General features: G+C 41.1%; 1 protein-coding gene across 1 annotated transcript in view; it reads left to right on the top strand.

Moving 5' to 3' along the window:
* The window catches only part of DGCR2 (DiGeorge syndrome critical region gene 2), a 43955-nt gene extending 24994 nt beyond the window's left edge, over positions 1-18961 (top strand). Inside the window, exons 3-10 of the mRNA XM_054288814.1 lie at positions 3346-3471; positions 4495-4702; positions 5632-5711; positions 7584-7760; positions 9120-9323; positions 14044-14196; positions 14638-14874; positions 15658-18961. Coding sequence (XP_054144789.1) covers positions 3346-3471; positions 4495-4702; positions 5632-5711; positions 7584-7760; positions 9120-9323; positions 14044-14196; positions 14638-14874; positions 15658-15899 — 1427 coding nt within the window. The 3' untranslated portion in view covers positions 15900-18961. The remainder of the gene's footprint in view (positions 1-3345; positions 3472-4494; positions 4703-5631; positions 5712-7583; positions 7761-9119; positions 9324-14043; positions 14197-14637; positions 14875-15657) is intronic.

The raw sequence follows: 18961 nt of genomic DNA, 5'->3' as shown, positions 1-18961 counted from the left end.
ATTTGAAGCTTTGGGGACAAGGCAGCTTTTATGTAAATTTTGTGTGTTTAAACAGGAACAACTCAAATCTTGGAACTAATAAGATATGGCAAGACCTGGTTGTTTCACAGGCAGTTTAATTTTGACATAATTTGACATATTACATCCATCCTTATGAAGGGATTTGCTTGAGTGACTTGACATCTGTGACACAGTTTTCCAAAAGGTAGAAGGAGCCATCAGCATGGCAGACTTCCTTTCTGAATTTGTAGCTTCAAGTTTTAAACAACTGGAAATAGCCACAGAATCACCACTGTTAGACAACTTTCTCCTGATGGATAGCCCTATACTTAGACTATAATTGTGCTGGAGTGAATTAGATAGCAACTATAAATTGGAAGGAGCTGGGTGAATACTAATCATGACTTGATCAATTGGGAAATGCATTGGAAGATGCTTGTGTTCACTACTTTAATATTCAAAGAGTGAAAAAAAATAGTGCCCCATGGGTTCTTCCTTGAACCCATTTTTTCATTTTCTGCACCGACTAGCCAGCAAATGACATTTCTGGAGTAATTATATAAAGTCAAAGAAACAGATCTCTATCTGTCTTGGCTAGTAAAAATACCACTGTTGGTGTTATTGCCTGTGATTGTAGTATTTAGAAGAATAAAGATCTTGGAAAATAACTGATCTTCAAAATTTCATTTCTTTTCAGGATATGAAGTGTAAGCACTGAAAGTGATGGCTTTTCCTTTGTGAAACACTCAGAGTTAGGTTCTGATCTTTTGAGTTAAGTTGTTATCTAAAGATGAGTCCATGACACTCTAATTTATTTTTAAAGATAAAATTATTTGTAAAAAGGAAGTAGGAACAGCACATAAAATTCTTCTGCAGAGTATTGCAGAAGTGGAATAGAAATCCAGTCCAATTACACCTTTGCCACCAGAATCTGCAACATCTTTTCATGGCAGTCAAGTGACTTAGAGGCTTGTTAGCATCTCTTTATTGCCCTGGAAAAAGTTGTCATCGTTGCTTTTCTTGGGAGACAGATATTCAGGTCAAATAGAAGCAATTTAATATTTGAAGAGCACCAGTTTATTAAGCAGCTGACAGCGTTGGGCTTGAAGAAGTGGCTTGTGGTGACTGCTTTGTGCCACTTCAGTCCTGGTTTCAGCGTGAATCTGCTGACAAGGGCAGATGCTGAGGAAGGAATGAGTTCTGCTTCCTGGGTGGAAGTGATGGAACTCTCTTTGTGCGGGATCTGTGTAGCTGTTTTTCAAAGCATCTGGCATAAATTCTGTTAATTTAGGATGTTAGCCTGTGTAACCCTTCCTTAACCTTGCATGTTAAAACCTGTGAACTTTGGTTTTATTCCTGGGGGAGATAAATTGTTAAGTCCTCGTGGGCGTTCTGTTTAGCTGCGGAGGGTCAGCCATATGGTGCTGCATCTGCTCTCACTTCTGAGAGGGAACTGATTCTTCATGTGTTTGGTTCTGACTGGTTCTTTGGGTTTAGCTGCTACCATTTAATGCCATGGGAAAATAGAGCTCCCCATGCTGAGCTCAGTGGAATTTGATAAAGCAGTCTGCATTGGTTAGTGTTATTTTTAAAGCCTTGCTATAATTGAAGATTTGCTTTTTCAGTGTCTCAGTATCGCTCTGAAAATCATAGTGTAAATAGTGCTACTGAACCGTTAGGATTAAAAACAGTTTCTAAAACTAAAAATAGATTAGCCTTTAAAGTAATAAAAAATCAGTAATCTTCACTGTCAAATAATTTTACTGTTTTGTGTCCTTTGAAGTGTATGCTGAGTTTCTTGGCACTGACTTCTTGCCTGTTATAGATAACATTCTAATACTGAGCACCAGAATTTCTGCTTTATTCCTGTAAGGCCATGTGAGTGTATTATGCACAGCCATTCCTTAATGGGTGATCTCTGTAGACATGTAATTCCTAGGATAATGTGATAATTAAATAGCCCTTGCTTATCCCATTAACCCAGGGCCAACTCAGTATGCTAGGGACAGATGAGTGCAGAGCGACTCTGCTGTTCCTGGGCTCCAGCTTGGGATTTGTTTTGCTCATCAGTGCCTACATTTGTTCCATGGAGTGCACTGTTTGATGTTGGGTCTCGTGGAAGTCTTTCCCCCAGGTAATGCAGTGAACAGCCTGCAGCTCAGGGTTTATATACCATGAAATTGCTGTGGACCTCTTGCTTTCCAAAGGTAGTCCAAAAAGAGAAAGTTTTATTGACATGGTTTCATATATATTTCAAACAGATGTTGAAGAAGACTGTGTAGCTTCTCTTTATTTGGGATCATGTCTTTGTTTGTTTGGTTTAGTGAGGCTAAATGGAGCTAATCAGCTTTAAAGGAAAATAAGCAGATTTTTTATACAGAAATGAATGTCTACATAGCACTGTGCTGGTTAAACCCTATTACCTTCAATAACATCTAGTAGTATTAAGTAACATACAAGCAGATATTTATAATGCTTATAGTGTTGGGTGTTAATTTCTCTCTTTTCAAGGTTAATCTCTTGTTTCCACATTAATCATTCTTGGTGCCCACCTCCATCTTTCTCTAACGTTTCTCCCCACCACCATGCCAGCCTTCCTGCTAGTTGTGATGGCTATGGCCCACCCTGCCTCCACCTGAACTGGGTGCTCCTTATTTACTCCTGGTAGGCACATGGAGCCCTCCAGCCCCTTTTCTTGAATAGCATCTTACACTGTGTTCTTCCTAAGTTACTGAATCAGGTGGTCATGTACACCTGTTAACCCTGACACTGAGATTAGGGGATGTGGGGGCTTATTTCAGAAGTCATCAACTAACTTTTCCTTTAGAAGCTTGAGAGTGAATAAAAAAAGCCTCGTTCTTCTGGCTGAAGATCAGTCTCCTTTCCTGGTTTTAATTACATCCTACCTCTCAGAGCATGTGTTGGAAAATGTATTGGAGGAGTTGTCTTATGTCCTTGAACACACAGCTGAGGAACAGAGCAGCTGGGGAGTGGGTAGTTCTGTAAACAGGAGCAGGTACAATGTGCTGGGAGTGATGCATTTGCTGCAGCAGTTGAAATGATGAGCAGCAGGTCCTGTGTGCAATTGCAGGCTGGTGAGAATCTGCCAAAATATTTAATTTACCCTGCACGAGTGTGTAATGGCTTCTTGGTTCTTTTCAGAAGGTATTTCAGTTACCTGCTGAGTAAAATGGCCAAGCTGTTACTGCAGGGACCTGCCATCTTTGCTTACCCGAGTCTGGTATCACATACGTCTTGAATTAAAACCCAGAGAAAGTTTAATAAAACGAAATCTGCCTTTGCTTGCATCTTTCACCAGTAGTAACTATTCCTCCTGGTCCCCAGGCTTGACAGGGGACCAGAGAACTTACCATGGGAAGGAGAACATGGACTCGAGGCACAGCTGGGGGAGAGGAGCAGACACCACCCGCTTCCACACCGTCAACGTGGCTCAGCCCGTCCGCTTCGGCAGTAAGTTGCAGACTGGGAAATCTGGGCCATCTCTCTGCTAATTAATTTACAAATTTAGGCTATTTTTAAATTAAAAAGTAGTAGTCTTTTCTGTTTCATAGATTTTTGACCAAACTTTTACTTGCAATGCTATTTCAGGTGTTTGTGCATTTCTTTTATATATGTCCTTCTGTTACAACTCATTGCATAATAAAAATGGATAAAAAAACCAAAAGAAACAAAACAGAATAAAGAGGCTTGAGAACAGAACTGTGAAATGCAATGAACAGAAAACAGTTTCTGAATTTTAAGTTTCTTAGGCAATGCAAAATTAATAGTGCAAGTTTAAATGTCATCCTCCTGTCCTGTGATTCTTTCTGTTAGCCCATGGGCCTGTGTCATCCAGAAATGCTACAAGACTTTTGTTTCAGGTTCCCTTAGTTGAGTTAATTGAGAGAAAGCAGAGACAGCAGTTCACCTTCTTATTTCCTAAAGATCTGTCTTACAGTGGTGATTTATACAAAGCAACCAGGAATTTCCCCAGAACTTCTATCGCCTTCAATGATTCACTCTTGGGGGCAGGATTATATGAATACTATTGAGACTGTAAGAGTAGGTTGAACACTTCACAGCACCTTGAATGTATTGCTAATCATCTTAAAGAAAGACAGTCATTAAATTGGCCACCTCCGGGGTTTTTGTGCTGCTTGTTTTTGCTTGAATTAATCAAATTTATTGGTTTTATAAAGATGTGCAGGGAAATGTGTTCCACAGTAGATGGTCAGTCTTAATTAAAGATTTTAAAGGCTGTGACAATGTGATGAAATTTTACTAGGAGCTTAATCTTTTTAAAAACATGTAAATTATCAGAAACTGTAGTGAAGTAACTCTTCAGGGATCTGTAATGTGTGCACCTCCTCCTCCGGAGGTGAAGTGCACACACTACTGTGTGTACGTGCCCCAGTGATAATTGATTAGGATGCATTACCTTAAAGGTCCTAATTTGGGGGGAATGGTTTCCCTTCTATTCTTCATGTTTCCTAGGAAAGTGCCCAACAGGATGGCAGCACTATGAGGGCACAGCCAGCTGTTACAGGTTGTATTTAAATGGGGAGAACTACTGGGATGCTGTGCAGACATGTCAGCAGGTGAACGGGTCCCTCGCCACCTTCACTGCAGACCAGGAGCTCAGCTTCATCCTGGCACAGGAGTGGAGCTTGGAAGAAAAGCTGGGAGAGGAAAACAACCGTAGGTGAGTAGGAAGAAAAGGACAAAGATCTTATGTTTACAGAGAATGGTTTCTGTGTGCTACAAATACTGGTGGTTCGGTTTGTGTAGAAAATCTAATGATAAAATTTACATCAGGTGAATAAGCCAGTGTGAACGTGCTGGTTGGCTGTTAGGCAGTGCCCCATCTGTAGTTTATATTTTAATAATTATTAACAGATAATTCAATTCAGCAGAGTCTTTTTATCAGCAGAGTCTTCTTATCTTTAGCTTGTCTTAGCAAGGTAGAGGTATTCTTGAGCTGCATCAGGAAGGTGGATTTAACAATGACTGCTGCCGCACTGCTGTGTATAAAAATAATTATTTAAATTTTTCAACAAAATTTTGATTTCTATGATGTACCTGTAGCTCTAACAAAGAGCAACTTTGAGATAGGAATGAAGTAAAAAGGCTTTTTGAGTTGCAACTACTGTGGTGGAGTGGTTTTAAATATTTCTTTCTGTTAGTTCACAACAAACAGTTCCTCCTTTTTCTGTGTATGGGTTTTTTGTCACTCCTGGGCTGCCGTGTCAGATCACCAGGAGTGGCTGAGTAGTGGTGTTTTTTCTGTCTGTGAAGAGTTAAATGGTTTGATCCAGAACAGTCTGACCTAGGTTGTTTATGTTCAGAAATACTTGACTTCTGGATGCTGCTGTGTGATTTTGGTTTTGAGATACTGAAATGCTGCCATGACAACAGAATAAGGTGGTGTTTATGAGTAGAAATAAAGGACACAGTCAGTTATAATTTGTAAACCTAGAAAACTAATAAGTATTTTATCAAGTATTTTCCTCTGTTCCTCAACTGTAGTCTCTCTACATTGCTTTTACATAGGAAGACATTAGAAGGTTCTGTGTAATTTAATTTGTTAATGTGTTTTTGGCCTGTATCTTTAGAATGTAACTTGATTTGCAGGTTCTGGGTGGGATATCAGTATGTGATCACCTACAGAAATCACTCTGTGATGGAAGGTCACTGGGAAGTTGCTTATAAAGGTGGGTCTCTCAAATTGCTGCTTACTTCAGTGCCCATGAAAATTGTATTAAAGCATGAATATGATTTGAAAGAACAGCATGACTTCTTTCAGTGGTAATGTTGAAATAGTATAGGTGAACTGCTTTGCTTCAGAGGGTAGAAGTGGAAGAGTTTAATACTCAACACACATCTTATTTTGAAGTTTAAGTTTTATGGGTTTTCACGCTGGCATGGAAAGAACATGTCAGTTTATTTGGGTTTTCCCCTTGATTAAATGAGAGAAAGGGAATTTCTCTGTGATTTCTCATTCTTTGTGGTGAATGTTTAGATGACCTGCTGATTCCTGGTTCTAGTATTTGCAGACTAGTGTAGCATGTTTGGAGGTTTTAGCTTTTTAAAAATTGGTAGAATTTTGTGTACTAAAAAAACACACTTGAGTTTTGCAGAATTTACTTTTTCTTTTTAAAGTATTTTCAGGTAGTTTACTTAAACCATGTCAGAATTTGCATAATCCCAGAAATATATCTCCTTTTATATGAAAAACTGAACATTAATTTGATGGGTGTCACTGGCTAAACCCTTTCAATTGCAAAACAAGCAGCTCCCTCTGCTGAAAATGCAAAGCTATGTTTCACCTTTTATTATTAGCTAATTCAGTAGTGAGATCTAAATCATAATACAAACTCTTATGTGTACAGTTGTGTGTTTAATTCCTGTACTGGTTTAGGTAATGTAGAAATTATAACAAAGATGTTGTTTTTTAAGCATCAGCATTGTGAATTCCAGTGTAGCATTTGAAAACTAATCTGAATAGGTTTTTTCTCACGGATAGTTTTCAGTATCCATGGATAATCTGGAAGGAAAACTCTCCTTTAGGTACAGACACATAATTATGATCAGAATTTTCAAACAGTTGGGTCTTGAAAAATACTTCCTTTGAGACATGAATGCAAAGATTCTCCTTAAAAGGACCTTTCTTTGCTCTTTGGAAAGCTGACTGCACTGCCATCTGCTGACAGAGTGGTCACAACAGAGAGGCATGAATTATAGAGAAATCATCATAACTTTATCATGAGTTTTATTTAATTTGATGCATTATATGAATTTAAACCTTCTCACTAACATATAATCTTCTGTTTTTAAGCTTTATATCTACCAAAGAGATGCCTCTACAAAGTAAAGTACATAGTAACATTCAGTAGTTTGTGAAAAACTTCTCTTAGGCTTTTATTGATGCAGACTCTGAATTTCTAATACCTGTTCGAACAGTGATTTAGGCTTCTAAAACTTGAAAATTTTAATTTATTGTTGTGACATGTGGAACATGAGTCCTCCAGAAAATGCCCTCAACACCTTTTGCGCTGTTTGGAGCCCATCAGGATGCTGTTTCATGATTGAAAGCACCAAACTGTGGATGCCCTAGTGCGTCCCCCCAAACATGGAGCAGCTCTGTGAGGGCTGCACAGGTGGATGCACATCTTTGGAAGCACTGGTGGGTGCATGGAGTGCCAGGCACAAAATTGCTGTGTGGGTTCTTGCTCCACTTGGTAGCAACTGTGACCAAACTCAGCGTGGTTTGAAGAGGTGTATGACTATTGTCAGGCAAACCCCATGGGGCTCTGTGAAGCAGCACTTGTGGAGATGTTGGAGTATCACTTCTGGTTCAGAGTGACAGAATTACCCAGTACTTTGAAAACAGCAGCCTCTTTTCTGTGTGAGTCAGCCCTTCCCTCCCAGCTGTTTGCCCTCCCCCAGAGCAGTGCTGGTAATGGGAGCTGGTGCTGGAGGACTCTTTGTATTGGAGTTGGTGTACAGGAAATGGGCGATGTTACAGAGCCTCTCTAAAGCTTTACGTACCCACAGGCTGCTAATGCCAATGTATCTTGTTCCAGGCTCTCCAGAAGTGTTTTTACCCCCTGTCCCTGATTTTGATAAGCGTGTGCCTGAAAAGGAAAACGTTTTCTGTGCCCAGTTCCAGTATTACTCTTCTCAAACTCTCCGGCGCGACGGTTACCACGGCTGGTATGTTGAAAGCTGCTATAAGAAAGCTTCATTCCTCTGCAAAAGGAGTAAGTTGGGTTCAGTTCAGTGTTAACTGTATTGTTTGTTTAAATATGCATATAATAAGTAGCTGGAAATTGTTTCATTGCCCTTTCTAATTTTGGCCCAGTGAATTGAGAAAAAAAGGGTGGAGTTATATTTCTGCTTGATTTTAATAAATTATAATTTATTAATTATAATGTGTGGCTGTCACACAGTACAGAGTTCTTCTAAAAAGTCATTAGGCAGCTGTATCAGCCCCAAAATAAACTTGGGCAAAAAAAGTTTTTTGGTTTTTTTCTTAAATGCCTTGTTAGTAAACATTGCTCTTAAGTTATTAATTTCACATTAAAATGAGGAAACACTTATTTTAGAGTATAGCAAATTCTACTAAATTCTTTCCGTCTAATTATTAGACCTAGAAGGGAAAGGCAAGTGGAGCTGACTGACTTAAAAGTGGAAAAAAAAAAGGCTTTTGTTCTGTATCTTCTGTATCTGCATTCCTGTACTCCAAAAGCCTTGATACTAGCAGAGATATTTGCAGTATTATCAGGTAATCTTAAACGTTACCTGATCTAGATGGTGCTTCTTTGCAAGGAGAAAAGTTGTTTAACTTGAGGGTTATACAGGGTGCAGCTGACTGCCAGGGAAGTTGTGCAGCCTCTGTCCTCAGAGGTTTTTATGACCAGATTAGATAAAACCCTGAGCAACCCATTGGGATGTCATGGCTGACTCTGCTTTGATCAGAGATTGAGCTCCTCAGGTCTCTCCCAGTCTTATCTTCCCTTTGGACCCCAGCAGCTGACTGTGCATAGGCTGGAGGGAACAGGCCATCCTCCCTGAGCAGTCAGTACAGCTGCCAGCTCCCAGCACTGTTGTCTCTGGTTTTGGCACCTGCTTTTAGGTCAGTGGGCAAAAGGCAGCTAAGCTTCCCCTGCTGGGCAGAGATCAGGTGCTTCCACTGATGCCGCTAGCACAGTGGAAGTACTATTGCCTGGCTCCCTTTTTAAGTCCTGACCTGTTAAAAGGCCTAAAGATTTCATCTAGAAAAGATACAGCTTTTCCTAATTCCAGGGAAGAGGAAGGGAGCTGCAGCAGGCTTGGGCAGTGAGGTTAAACTTCTCAGACCACTTGCTTTCCTTTGTCTTGGAGGGGATGGTTGGAAGTGTGTCAGTTCCATTAAATACCTAAAACTCCCCTTGTCAATGAGCTGAAAATCATCTCTGTGTCCCTGGGACCATCCATTATCTTTCCCACTCCCTGGAGACCCTTTTTCAAAGTTCTTCAATGTCAAGGATTTTAACTGGTGCTCTGCTTATGTTTACAAATCACTTAACACAACAAATGAAGCTGGATTCCGTGGACATTGCTGTGCCTGTCTGTTCTAGGCCAGACCTGTGTTGATATCAAAGACAACATTGTGGATGAAGGCTACTACTTCACTCCCAAGGGGAACGATCCCTGTTTGAGCTGCACGTGTCACAACGGGGAGCCCGAGATGTGCGTGGCCGCCCTGTGTGAGCGGCCCCAGGGCTGCCAGCAGTACCGCAAGGACCCCAAGGAGTGCTGCAAATTCACCTGCTTGGACCCAGGTACGACTCTGTTACAGCTTTGTCAGTGAAAATCAGCTGAGTGCTCACCTTTGGGTATAGCTTTGTTTGAAACAGCACATCCTTGCAGTGCCTCTGTGGCAGTGTTCCTCACTCGGGGCTCACCAAATGTGGTGGTGTTCACAGGGGTCCCAGGATGAGGGAAGAGATGAGAATCTTGCCTCCATGTTTCAGAAGGCTGATTTATTATGTTATGATATGTATTACATTAAAATAAAATGTTATATTAAATCTATAATAATATAATAGAAGAAAGGATTTCATCAGATGGCTAGCAAAGAAAGGAAAGGAATGGAATGATAATAAAATCTTGTGACTGACCAGCGAGTCCGAGACAGCTGGACTGTGATTGGCCATTAATTAAAAACAAACACATGAGACCAATCAAAGATGCACCTGTTGCATTCCACAGCAACAGATAATTATTGTTTACACTTAATTTCTGAGGCCTCTCGGCTTCTCAGGAGAAAAATCCTAGCAAAAGGATTTTTCATAAAACATGTCCATTACCTGCCTCTGCATTGCTGGGTACAGCCATCCCGTGGGGAAGGGTCTCAAATCATGGGAAACACTTCAGGCTGTGGCTGGTTAAAATGAATTATCCCTGATGCTTCTTAGAAAGGAGAAGCAGTAGTTTATTTTCAGTTTGGAGGGGGATGATACTGTGGGTTTTTAATAGAGCATCTGGTACATTTCCTTTGTCATGTTTAGTTGTCATGAAAACAAAACACTTTTCTCTTGAGCACTAATTAAGCATCTTTTTCTGGTCATGAGCATATTTATGTGTGTGAAGTGTTCATGCAGGGATCATGTGGGAAGCAGAGTTTTTAAAATTAAATAGAGTTTCAGTAATAATCGGGACCTACTACCTTAATTATTGGATTTGGCATATCAGTGCAGGTTTTTGTTTTGAATTGATTAAGTCAATGAAGTTGACTTTGAACTGTTTGTCAGTCAATGTTTTGGGGTGCAGATTTTGGGGAGGTTATTTTTCTGTACAAAAAAGAAATTTAGCTTGCTTGGAGTTTACTGTGAGAGCTGTCAGATACTGGAGTAGATTGTGGAATTGCCTTCTGTGCAGATATTCAGTGCCTGGTTGGACTCTGTCCTGCTCCAGCTGATGCTGCTTGAACAGGGGTTGGACTAGATGATCTCAGGATGTTCCCTTTGACCTCAGCCATTCTGTAATATTGCTTTTATTGGTATTTTAAAAGAACCTAATCTTATCTGAGTGCATTAAGAAATTATTTTTCTGAACTCCTGTGGAAAATGCAGAAGGTCAATTCTTCCATCAGAGGCTTCTATTTCAATCTGTTACAAATAAAGGGGTGCTTATTGGCTTCCAAATTTGCAGTCTGATTGGTCCTAACCAGAGAGATTAATCATTAAAGGCCACTGTCTCTCCTTGTGTCACATTTGTTCTGAGCTTTAAGCTTAACAGATGTTTGCAGCTAGTGTGGCAGGTCTGCACTGAAAGAGTGGGGAAAAAGCAGGAGTCTTCCTCCCACTCTTATCAGCTGAGTTAAGACTTAGGCTTCACTTTTTTTATCTGCAGGAACAGTGTCAGCAAAGCATCATCCAGCAGACAGGATCGGATGGCCTGGGATAACCTCGTGTCATGTTCTTTAATCCTTGCTTATTGTTGTGGGTCTTAACTATTTCATGAATACTGATTTGAAGAGTGTATTTTACCACATCCTTTCTCATCCTTAAGCTCTTCTTCTGTATTGATGCTAAGTGAGACTCTTTCATTATACTCTTGCTTGAAGTGTTCTGGTGGATTTTTTAGAAACTTAGTTTTGTAGAGAGGAATTATCAAGCAGTCATCCGACTTCTTTCATCATGAAGTTCCTTCAGCTAGTGATAAACACTGAAAATTTTAAATTAAACATTTCAGTTTTCCTTCTGGGTGGTTATAAATGACTATTCCAGATGACATAAATTAATGAATTACTTTCTTTAATCAGCATGTATTTATCTTTGTCTGATTCTTTCATGTATCTCCCCTAAGTTCTGTTGCAAATGAAAGAAAACAGTTTACTAATCAACAGTAAGTAAATTAATCACCCAAGGAGAGACCTGGGGGAAATAAATCCTGCTGTTGGGTTGGCAGGTAATCAGCTCTTGCAGTGTGAGTGGGTGAGCAATGATTACAAGTGGTAACAAATATTACTCAAGGACTTGGTAGTAGGGGGATTTTTCAGTGGTAGGAGTAAGCTGAGCAATCCCAGCTATACTCACTTAAAAGATGCTTCTCATTTAGCCAAAGATAAATAGCAGAGGAATATTTTGAAACCAAGGTAGTCTGTCTATTGCTGCTCCATGTTGTGGTAGAAAATAATTTTTCTCTTGTGACTCTTGTTAAGACAGACCTGCAGCTGTGAAAAGTTAGTAGAAGAAATAAAATACTTGGAAAGAACTGATGTGCTGAAGCTTTTCTAGTGACTGAAGTGGTGCAGTTACAGGGCACTACTGAGGGTAAAAACAAGTTTTCTGAAATAATGAGTTTTGTATTTATGTGGGCTTCAGGTGTCTGTGATGATCTCAATCCCACCCTAGAGTCCATGCCCACTTCCTGCCACACATTCTTGCTCCTGCACTGTACTGTGATGTGGTTCTTTCTCACAGAAAAGTGCTGCCCTATCTCCGCGTGGCTTCTCTTCTCCAGACAAATCTTGTTCCTTCTCATGGCATGTTAATACCAGTAGTCCTTGGTTATTAACAACAGTTCTTGTCTCTGTTATTACTAACAGTCCTTGGCTGGCTCTGCAGCCCCCTGGTTGTTGGTGTTTGAGATGTACACATGAGCCCCTTATCTGGGAATTGAGAGATCAGAAGGATCCTACTTTGGGCTCCTGTTTATAGGGTCACAAGAGAATGGGCTCTAGTTGTAGTAATTTTCCATCCTGGCTACAGTTTGAGTCAGTAACTTTCTTTGAAGGTGCAATAACAAAAATACCACTCCAAGTGGATTGTTATTTAGGCAAGAAAAATAAGTTTCCAAGGCTGTTCATTAAAAACCAGATGTTCTTTAGACACCTGTTAGTTCCTGGGAACAGACAGTGTTTCTGATAAGCTCAAGAGGGCTTAGCCTAAGTGCAACTCATCAAGGTCTAATGAGCGTTTCTCAGATCATGGTGCAGCCTGCAGAGGGGGAATGCACTACCAGAATCCATGCCATGACTAAAGTCAGATTCTCTGGGCCTCTGCACCTATGAGTGTGTTTTACTAAAGGCACTCCAGTGTTACTGTGACAGCCCTGAGTATTCTGTAGGGACAGTGGAGTCGGTGTGGCCGTGAGATGGAGGAGGAGCAGGGCAGGTCTGTGCTGTTCAGGAGGCTGTGCTGGTTGGAGGTGTGTGACTGCAGCAGTTGAAGCTCTGTCAGTGGTACTTGCTAAAGGGTTTGACAGCACCCAGGCTTTTGTGCTGCACAGCCGGATCTGAGAGGGTGTAATGTTCGAGCTTTATGCGTGGTGCACTATTAAATAGATTTCTTCTTGCCACGGAGGTGTTACATAATAAATGCCAGCCTGTTAGCCATGGACTGGAATGATACAGATTAGGTGGATTTTTCTGTTACTAGCATGTGTAGCAAGCTAAACTTTAAATTTTTGTAGGGCTAAAAGCCTTCTTTTATGAGGAATCTTTGCTAAAACTTCAGTTGCTGTTAGTGAAAGGAAAAATATGGAGTGGGTGTGGAGAGGTGGCCAGGGCCTGGCTGGTTCCTCTGGTAGTGACTGGGAAGAGAGGCCATCCCTGCTAGTGTTGGTGTCCTGTGGCAGCAGGTGACCACGTTGTGAAGCCACCTCATCTGTTTCTTACCCACCCCTAACCTGGGTGTTTTTCTTATTCAGAACTCTACAGTGGGAAGTTAGTGCAAAGAGCACAGTACATCATCTTTAGGTCATTTTAGTTTGTGTGGAGTACCTGTGTGTGCATGTGCTGCTTAGGCATAACCAAGGGGGATTAGCTGAATTTGAGAAATGAATGCCTCTTGTGCCTGGTGCTGGGAGTACAGTGGTAATTTGTTCTCAAGAGCCTTCCCTGTGTGGGTCTGGCTAACAATGGGATAGAGCTCTCCAAGTTCTGAGCTCCTGGGTCTGTTTCTTGTTCTGCCACTTGCTTTTGATATGATTCTAGCAAAGGGTTTAATTCCCATTCACCTTAATCTCTTCAGTTCCTGAGTGACTATTACCATGTTCCAATCACTTAGTGGTGCTGACCAGTGTACTGGTGACATGTGGAATTTAAATAGCCACATCTGGGTGACAGTGACAATGTTCAGAGATTTTTTTAGTGGAAATGGAAGTGTTGGGATGTTCAGAAGTTATGTAGTGTATATATATGCCAGTTCTCAAGCCTTTTCCTCTTTAGTATAATATGATCAGCCATGCAAGGAAACAAGTGGATGTGCAAAATGCCACTAACCTTTTTTCCAATTTTCTGAGGCCCAAAGTCTTCAACGTTTTGCCCCTTTTCCCAAGGAAGATATTCTTAGAAACTTTCAGATCTTCTTGCAGTAAAAAGATAAATCACCTGATGATTCATGATTTTCTTACAGATTTGAAATACGGAGAAGTGTTAAACCAGGCTAATGAATCTCCACTCTACGTTTATCTCTCCGTTACTGACAGAAGAACATCAAGAGAAATGAAGCTTGAACAAAAATAACAAGCTGTTTTTCTGTGTTTGATGAACAGATGGCAACAGCCTGTTTGACTCCATGGCCGGTGGAATGCGCCTGATCGTGAGCTGCATCTCCTCCTTCCTCATCCTCTCCCTGCTGCTCTTCATGGTGCACCGGCTGCGCCAGAGGCGGAGAGAGCGCATTGAGTCTCTGATTGGAGCTAACTGTGAGTATCAGCTCTCTCCTTGTGCTGGGTATTGACACACTGGGGTATGGAAAGGGGAGAAATGTCATCGTCTTTCCTGGCTGTGCCTGTGTCTTGGTGGGGTCTTCAAACTTGAACTTTTGTAGTGGATAATGGAAGAATATTTTTGTTTGTATGTGCTCCAAATCTGAAATATCTTCTGTGTGAACAATAGTCTGTAGTTTGAAGAGGTTAGAGTCAAATTTAGATGTGATGCAGGACAAACAGACTGGGAGCAGGTGGGCCTGGGTATTGTGTAATTGCAGCAAGTTGACTTGGATGGGTTATGTAGACTTTTCTAGGTCTTCAGGAGACCTGAGTTCCTGGGGTGTGAAAAGTGGAAAAAAGTGTTGAGATCTGACTTAAACTGAAGAAGACAGCACGAGATAAAGTCACTTACTCCTTTTCCTTCTCTTGAAATAGTGCACCATTTCAACTTGGGCCGCAGGATGCCTGGCTTTGATTACGGCCCCGATGGTTTTGGAACTGGCCTTACTCCACTGCATCTTTCAGACGATGGGGAAGGTGGAGCATTTCATTTTCACGATCCCCCTCCACCCTATACTGCTTACAAGTACCCAGATATTCAACATCCTGATGACCCACCTCCTCCTTATGAGGCTTCTGTCAATCCAGACAGCATCCTTTGTTCCACTCCAGGTATGCAGACAATAATTTCTCTTTTCTTCCGCTTTTCCATTTTGGCTAAAGGATGGATTTTTTTAAGCTATAATTATGTGTTTTAGCAATTGTGATGGGAAAAGACATTTTACCCAAAAATCTGCAATTTCTGTGATGGAAAAGTCTTTTGTTAAAATGTATCATTAAGCTTGGTTTTTCTCAAGGGTTTTTTGAATCACCTAAATTAGCAGTGGAATCCAATCTGTAAGCAGTTTACCTCTTAAACCTTACCTATTTTTGAGCCTAACCTTGGATGGATTAGCTGGTTACCTTTTTTCTAACATGCTGCTACCATTTTTGGCCTTTTGAAGATAGGTTGATAGAGTTTGGTATTAAGAAGTAGAACAAATGTCAAGTACAAGAGATTCTGGATAAAATGTATCCAGCCTCTTCTCTCCTCCCTGCTTCCCCCACCCACACCCCCCAAAAATTGACCAAAAATACCACTGTCTAATGATTCACCCAGTGCTCTTCAGTTTTGCAGCTGTGATATTCACATACTGTAGAAATCATTCCAATTTGGGATTTTATAGCAGCATATTTCACAGGATAAGTGAGCCTGATTAGTGCAAGCATCTTATTTATATGTCAAAGTTTTATTTTTGTTACACACTTTTCCTCTTTGCAGTCTCATCTTGTTGTGCATTAGCTCAAAACCAGGAAAAACTCAGAGCTCCCAGAAGTATGGATCATAAATCTGTTTGGGAATGGGAAATGGTAAACTTCACGTTCTGATTCTGCTTGGTTTTTTGTCCTTTGCAGATGGAGTTCTTTCTCAGGCTGTGCAAAGCAGTCCTCCATCACTAGGAAACTGTGATGTATCCCCACAGCTGACAGAGGGGTCGCTTCCTCCCTCAGTTGGTCCTTCTCCAGTGGAGCTGGAAGACTCTGCTGACAGCAGCACCTTTCTTGTCCCTCCTGACACACCCACAAATGAAAACACCCCAGCAGAAACTTTGACAGGCAGCCGCCACAGCCACTGTTCCCTCAACACCATTGTATAAAGGAGTGAAGCGCCCAGCACCGCTCTGAGTTTTAGCAACTGTTTGCACAGACAAACACTAATCCGTGGCTTGAACTTCAGAAGGAATCTCCACTTTGTTTTTCAAACACTGCTTTTATGTTCTAGATTAGGATCGTACCTCTCGTTTTTGGCTGTCGTTATTCATTCACTAATCAATTTGTCCTGTAAATATGGATTGTACAACTGCTCTTTTTTTCCATTGGCTATGGAAAGGAGAGCAGAGAATTCCTTTGACTTCTGAGGAGGTGAGAAGTATGGGTAGTTTGGGTTGTTTTTTTTTTTTTCTTAACCTGAGAGGAATCAAAATCTACATCAGAAAAAAGCTGCTTGGATTTGGCTGGATACCACTGGACCCAGGAAACAGACAATGGAAAAGAAGGGTGGGGGCAATCACTGTTCAAGCAGAGAAGATGGAGCTGCAGAGGAGGGGGCTGGAGGCCTGTTTTATGGAGTGGGACACATGCCATCAGGAGTTACACTGTGTAAAACACAGTGCCTTGATCAGAACACCAGAGGAGCTGGAGCAGGAGTGGCCTACGCAATATGTGACAAATGGGTACTGAGAGAAACGGGATTTGCAATGACAGTTACTTGTTGTATTGTTGGATAAACTTCTGGCCCACCAAGAAAACTGGGTGTGTGATGTCCCTTTAGTAGAACCCTCATGTGTGTTAGGAAATGTTTTAGGGAAGAGATGGGGGGCAATTAACTTTGATGCAGCCTGAGTTCACTGTGTAAAGCCCCTGTTTGTTCTAATCCCATAAGTAAGATTAGGGTATTTTCTTTCTGGTTTAACTTCTTTACAGTGAATGGTTGCACAAAATTGGCCTGGATACAAGACCACTGTTCTTGCTTTTCTTATTGCATGCTATATTTAGCATGTGTGTTCCCTCCCCTTCATTTCACTTCTTTACAGTTCTACAAATACCACTTAAAAACGGTGATCAACATGTACTATAGGTGATGTTTAATTCTAATTGGACACCTCTTCCTTATCTCAGTCCCATAAATAGCCAACCCTGTTCTGGAGATTTCCCCTGTGCCCCTCAAGCCATTTATCCAGGTCCCACAAGGGGTTATAATGAGGTTAGTGTACTTAAATCAATAAAGCAGTTTGCTTCAGTCTGATATGTCAACTTAAATTTCCCCCTCGTATTGAACTCTTTAAGCTAAGTTAATTTACAGATGGCAAAGATTCATTCAATCCCTCACGATACCCAAAGTCAAGCACTGTTGGTTTTGATAATGAGTATAAAATAATCTTTACAGGCAATTTTAAATTTAAGTTTGGATTTCAGTGTACAAATAGTTTACCCTTTTCTCCCATACTCCCATTGCCTCTGCTTCTCCTTGACTTACTGTAATAGTCAGCAGATGAGATGAATTTTAAGGAATTTGTAAAGAATGCCTCTTGTGAGTGGTCTCCTGTTACCTTATGAAGGGTACAAGCCTAGAGGGACAGGAAGAAAGCATTGCATGGGGCTGTGTATGTGATCTATTTTTCTAGTAATTATGAGAAATCATACTTGTATGACAAATCCTAACCCACTGTTGTGGTTTCCCAGTGCAGCTGACTCTTTCCCCATGGAATATGCTGCTACTTTCTATTCCCTGTCTTGCCTATAGGCTTATACTGTACTTGGGGATTGGTCTTGACAGTTCCACTCGTTTTGCACAGAAAACTGTGAGTTTGGTTATCGAGGTCGTAGCTGGTGTCTCGCCTTGCAGACACTGCAGACAGCCCTGACTCCAGCGGGAGCGTGAATCACAGTTCTGGGAGCGCTGCTGGCACACGAGTGGGAGGAAGCCCTGGGAGGAAGCCTCTCTCTGCCTGGAGCTGTTCCACCACCCCATCCTGCTCTCTGCTGTGCCTGGCTCCAGCAGCAGTGGTACGAAACGAGAGGAGCAGTTCTCCACCCTGTGGGATCTCTGACCGAGTCCTCTCCGAGTTCCAAGTCCTGGTCTAATGAAGTGGATGGATAGCAGTAGTCAGAACCATGCATACAAATTATTGAGCATTTCTGAAGTATGAAAATAAAGCGGGTTTTGTGCATTTTTGAGCACATTCATACGTTTTATACATTGTATGTACTGATTTTTCTTTAGTTTTCTAGGTACGAATGCGTGTGTGCGTGTGTGTGTTTCTGGGTGGTGATATATATATATATACATACACATATATATATATATCTATACATACTGTAGACAGTAACCTTTGTGCTGCGTCCAGCTAGGTGAAGCTAAGCACTGAGATAGAAATTAGGCTCTAGGGTTAATACTTCTCTTGAGCTGGCTACACTCTCTTGTAGGACAGGCTGTGATAGTGTACACTTAAATAGGATGCAAAGTCTATGCTACTACAATCTGTTCCTGAAAAATACTTTGTCAGCAGTGCAAAGTAGAAAATTTCCAATTTCTTTTGAAGCCAGATGGAATATTTGTTCTTTGTACTATCCTAGCGCAATAACAAAAAGCCTTTTGGCTTGGTTCAGTCTCTGAGGCTGTATTTTGTGGCTGAGGTGAACAGATAACCTTACCTCACACTTCTCCTAACACTGCGGGAATCTGTTCAATACTTTTGTATTTTACTTTTGGTTCTGTGGTGAATTTTATTTGCAAATAAGCTCTGTTACAACTGGCAACTTCATTGTGGCTCCTGGTTGTAGCTATTCCAAATGGAGGCTTCTTTGTAGAAGCCTCAGTGTGATATTTTCCCCATTGCTTCTGAGCCTTTCCCACTTGTATATTGGCAGGAGACTGCTATTTTCTGTTTTCCCCTATCCTTCTTCATCTTAAATGTAAACAAGGGAAATTCTGCCTTGAATGGAGCAGCTCACTAAGTACAACTCATTTACCTCTCGGTGAGCTTCTAATTTGGCAATAAAATTGTCATTTCCCCCTCCTTTAATGTAGCTTTTTCACATTGAGTACTTTCTCTTGGAGTAAGAGCCTTTGTAGCAGAAAATGTCTCAACTACTCAGACTGCTGGACCAACTGGGGAAGAGTTAAGAGTTTTCTTGACAGCAGTGGACTCCTCAGCAA

The sequence above is a fragment of the Melozone crissalis genome, unplaced genomic scaffold (assembly GCF_028551555.1).
Source record: "Melozone crissalis strain CALT ecotype California unplaced genomic scaffold, PUWL_Pcris_2 ptg000063l_1, whole genome shotgun sequence".
Lineage (NCBI taxonomy): Eukaryota > Metazoa > Chordata > Aves > Passeriformes > Passerellidae > Melozone > Melozone crissalis.
This window is presented reverse-complemented; position numbering and strand designations above follow the sequence as displayed.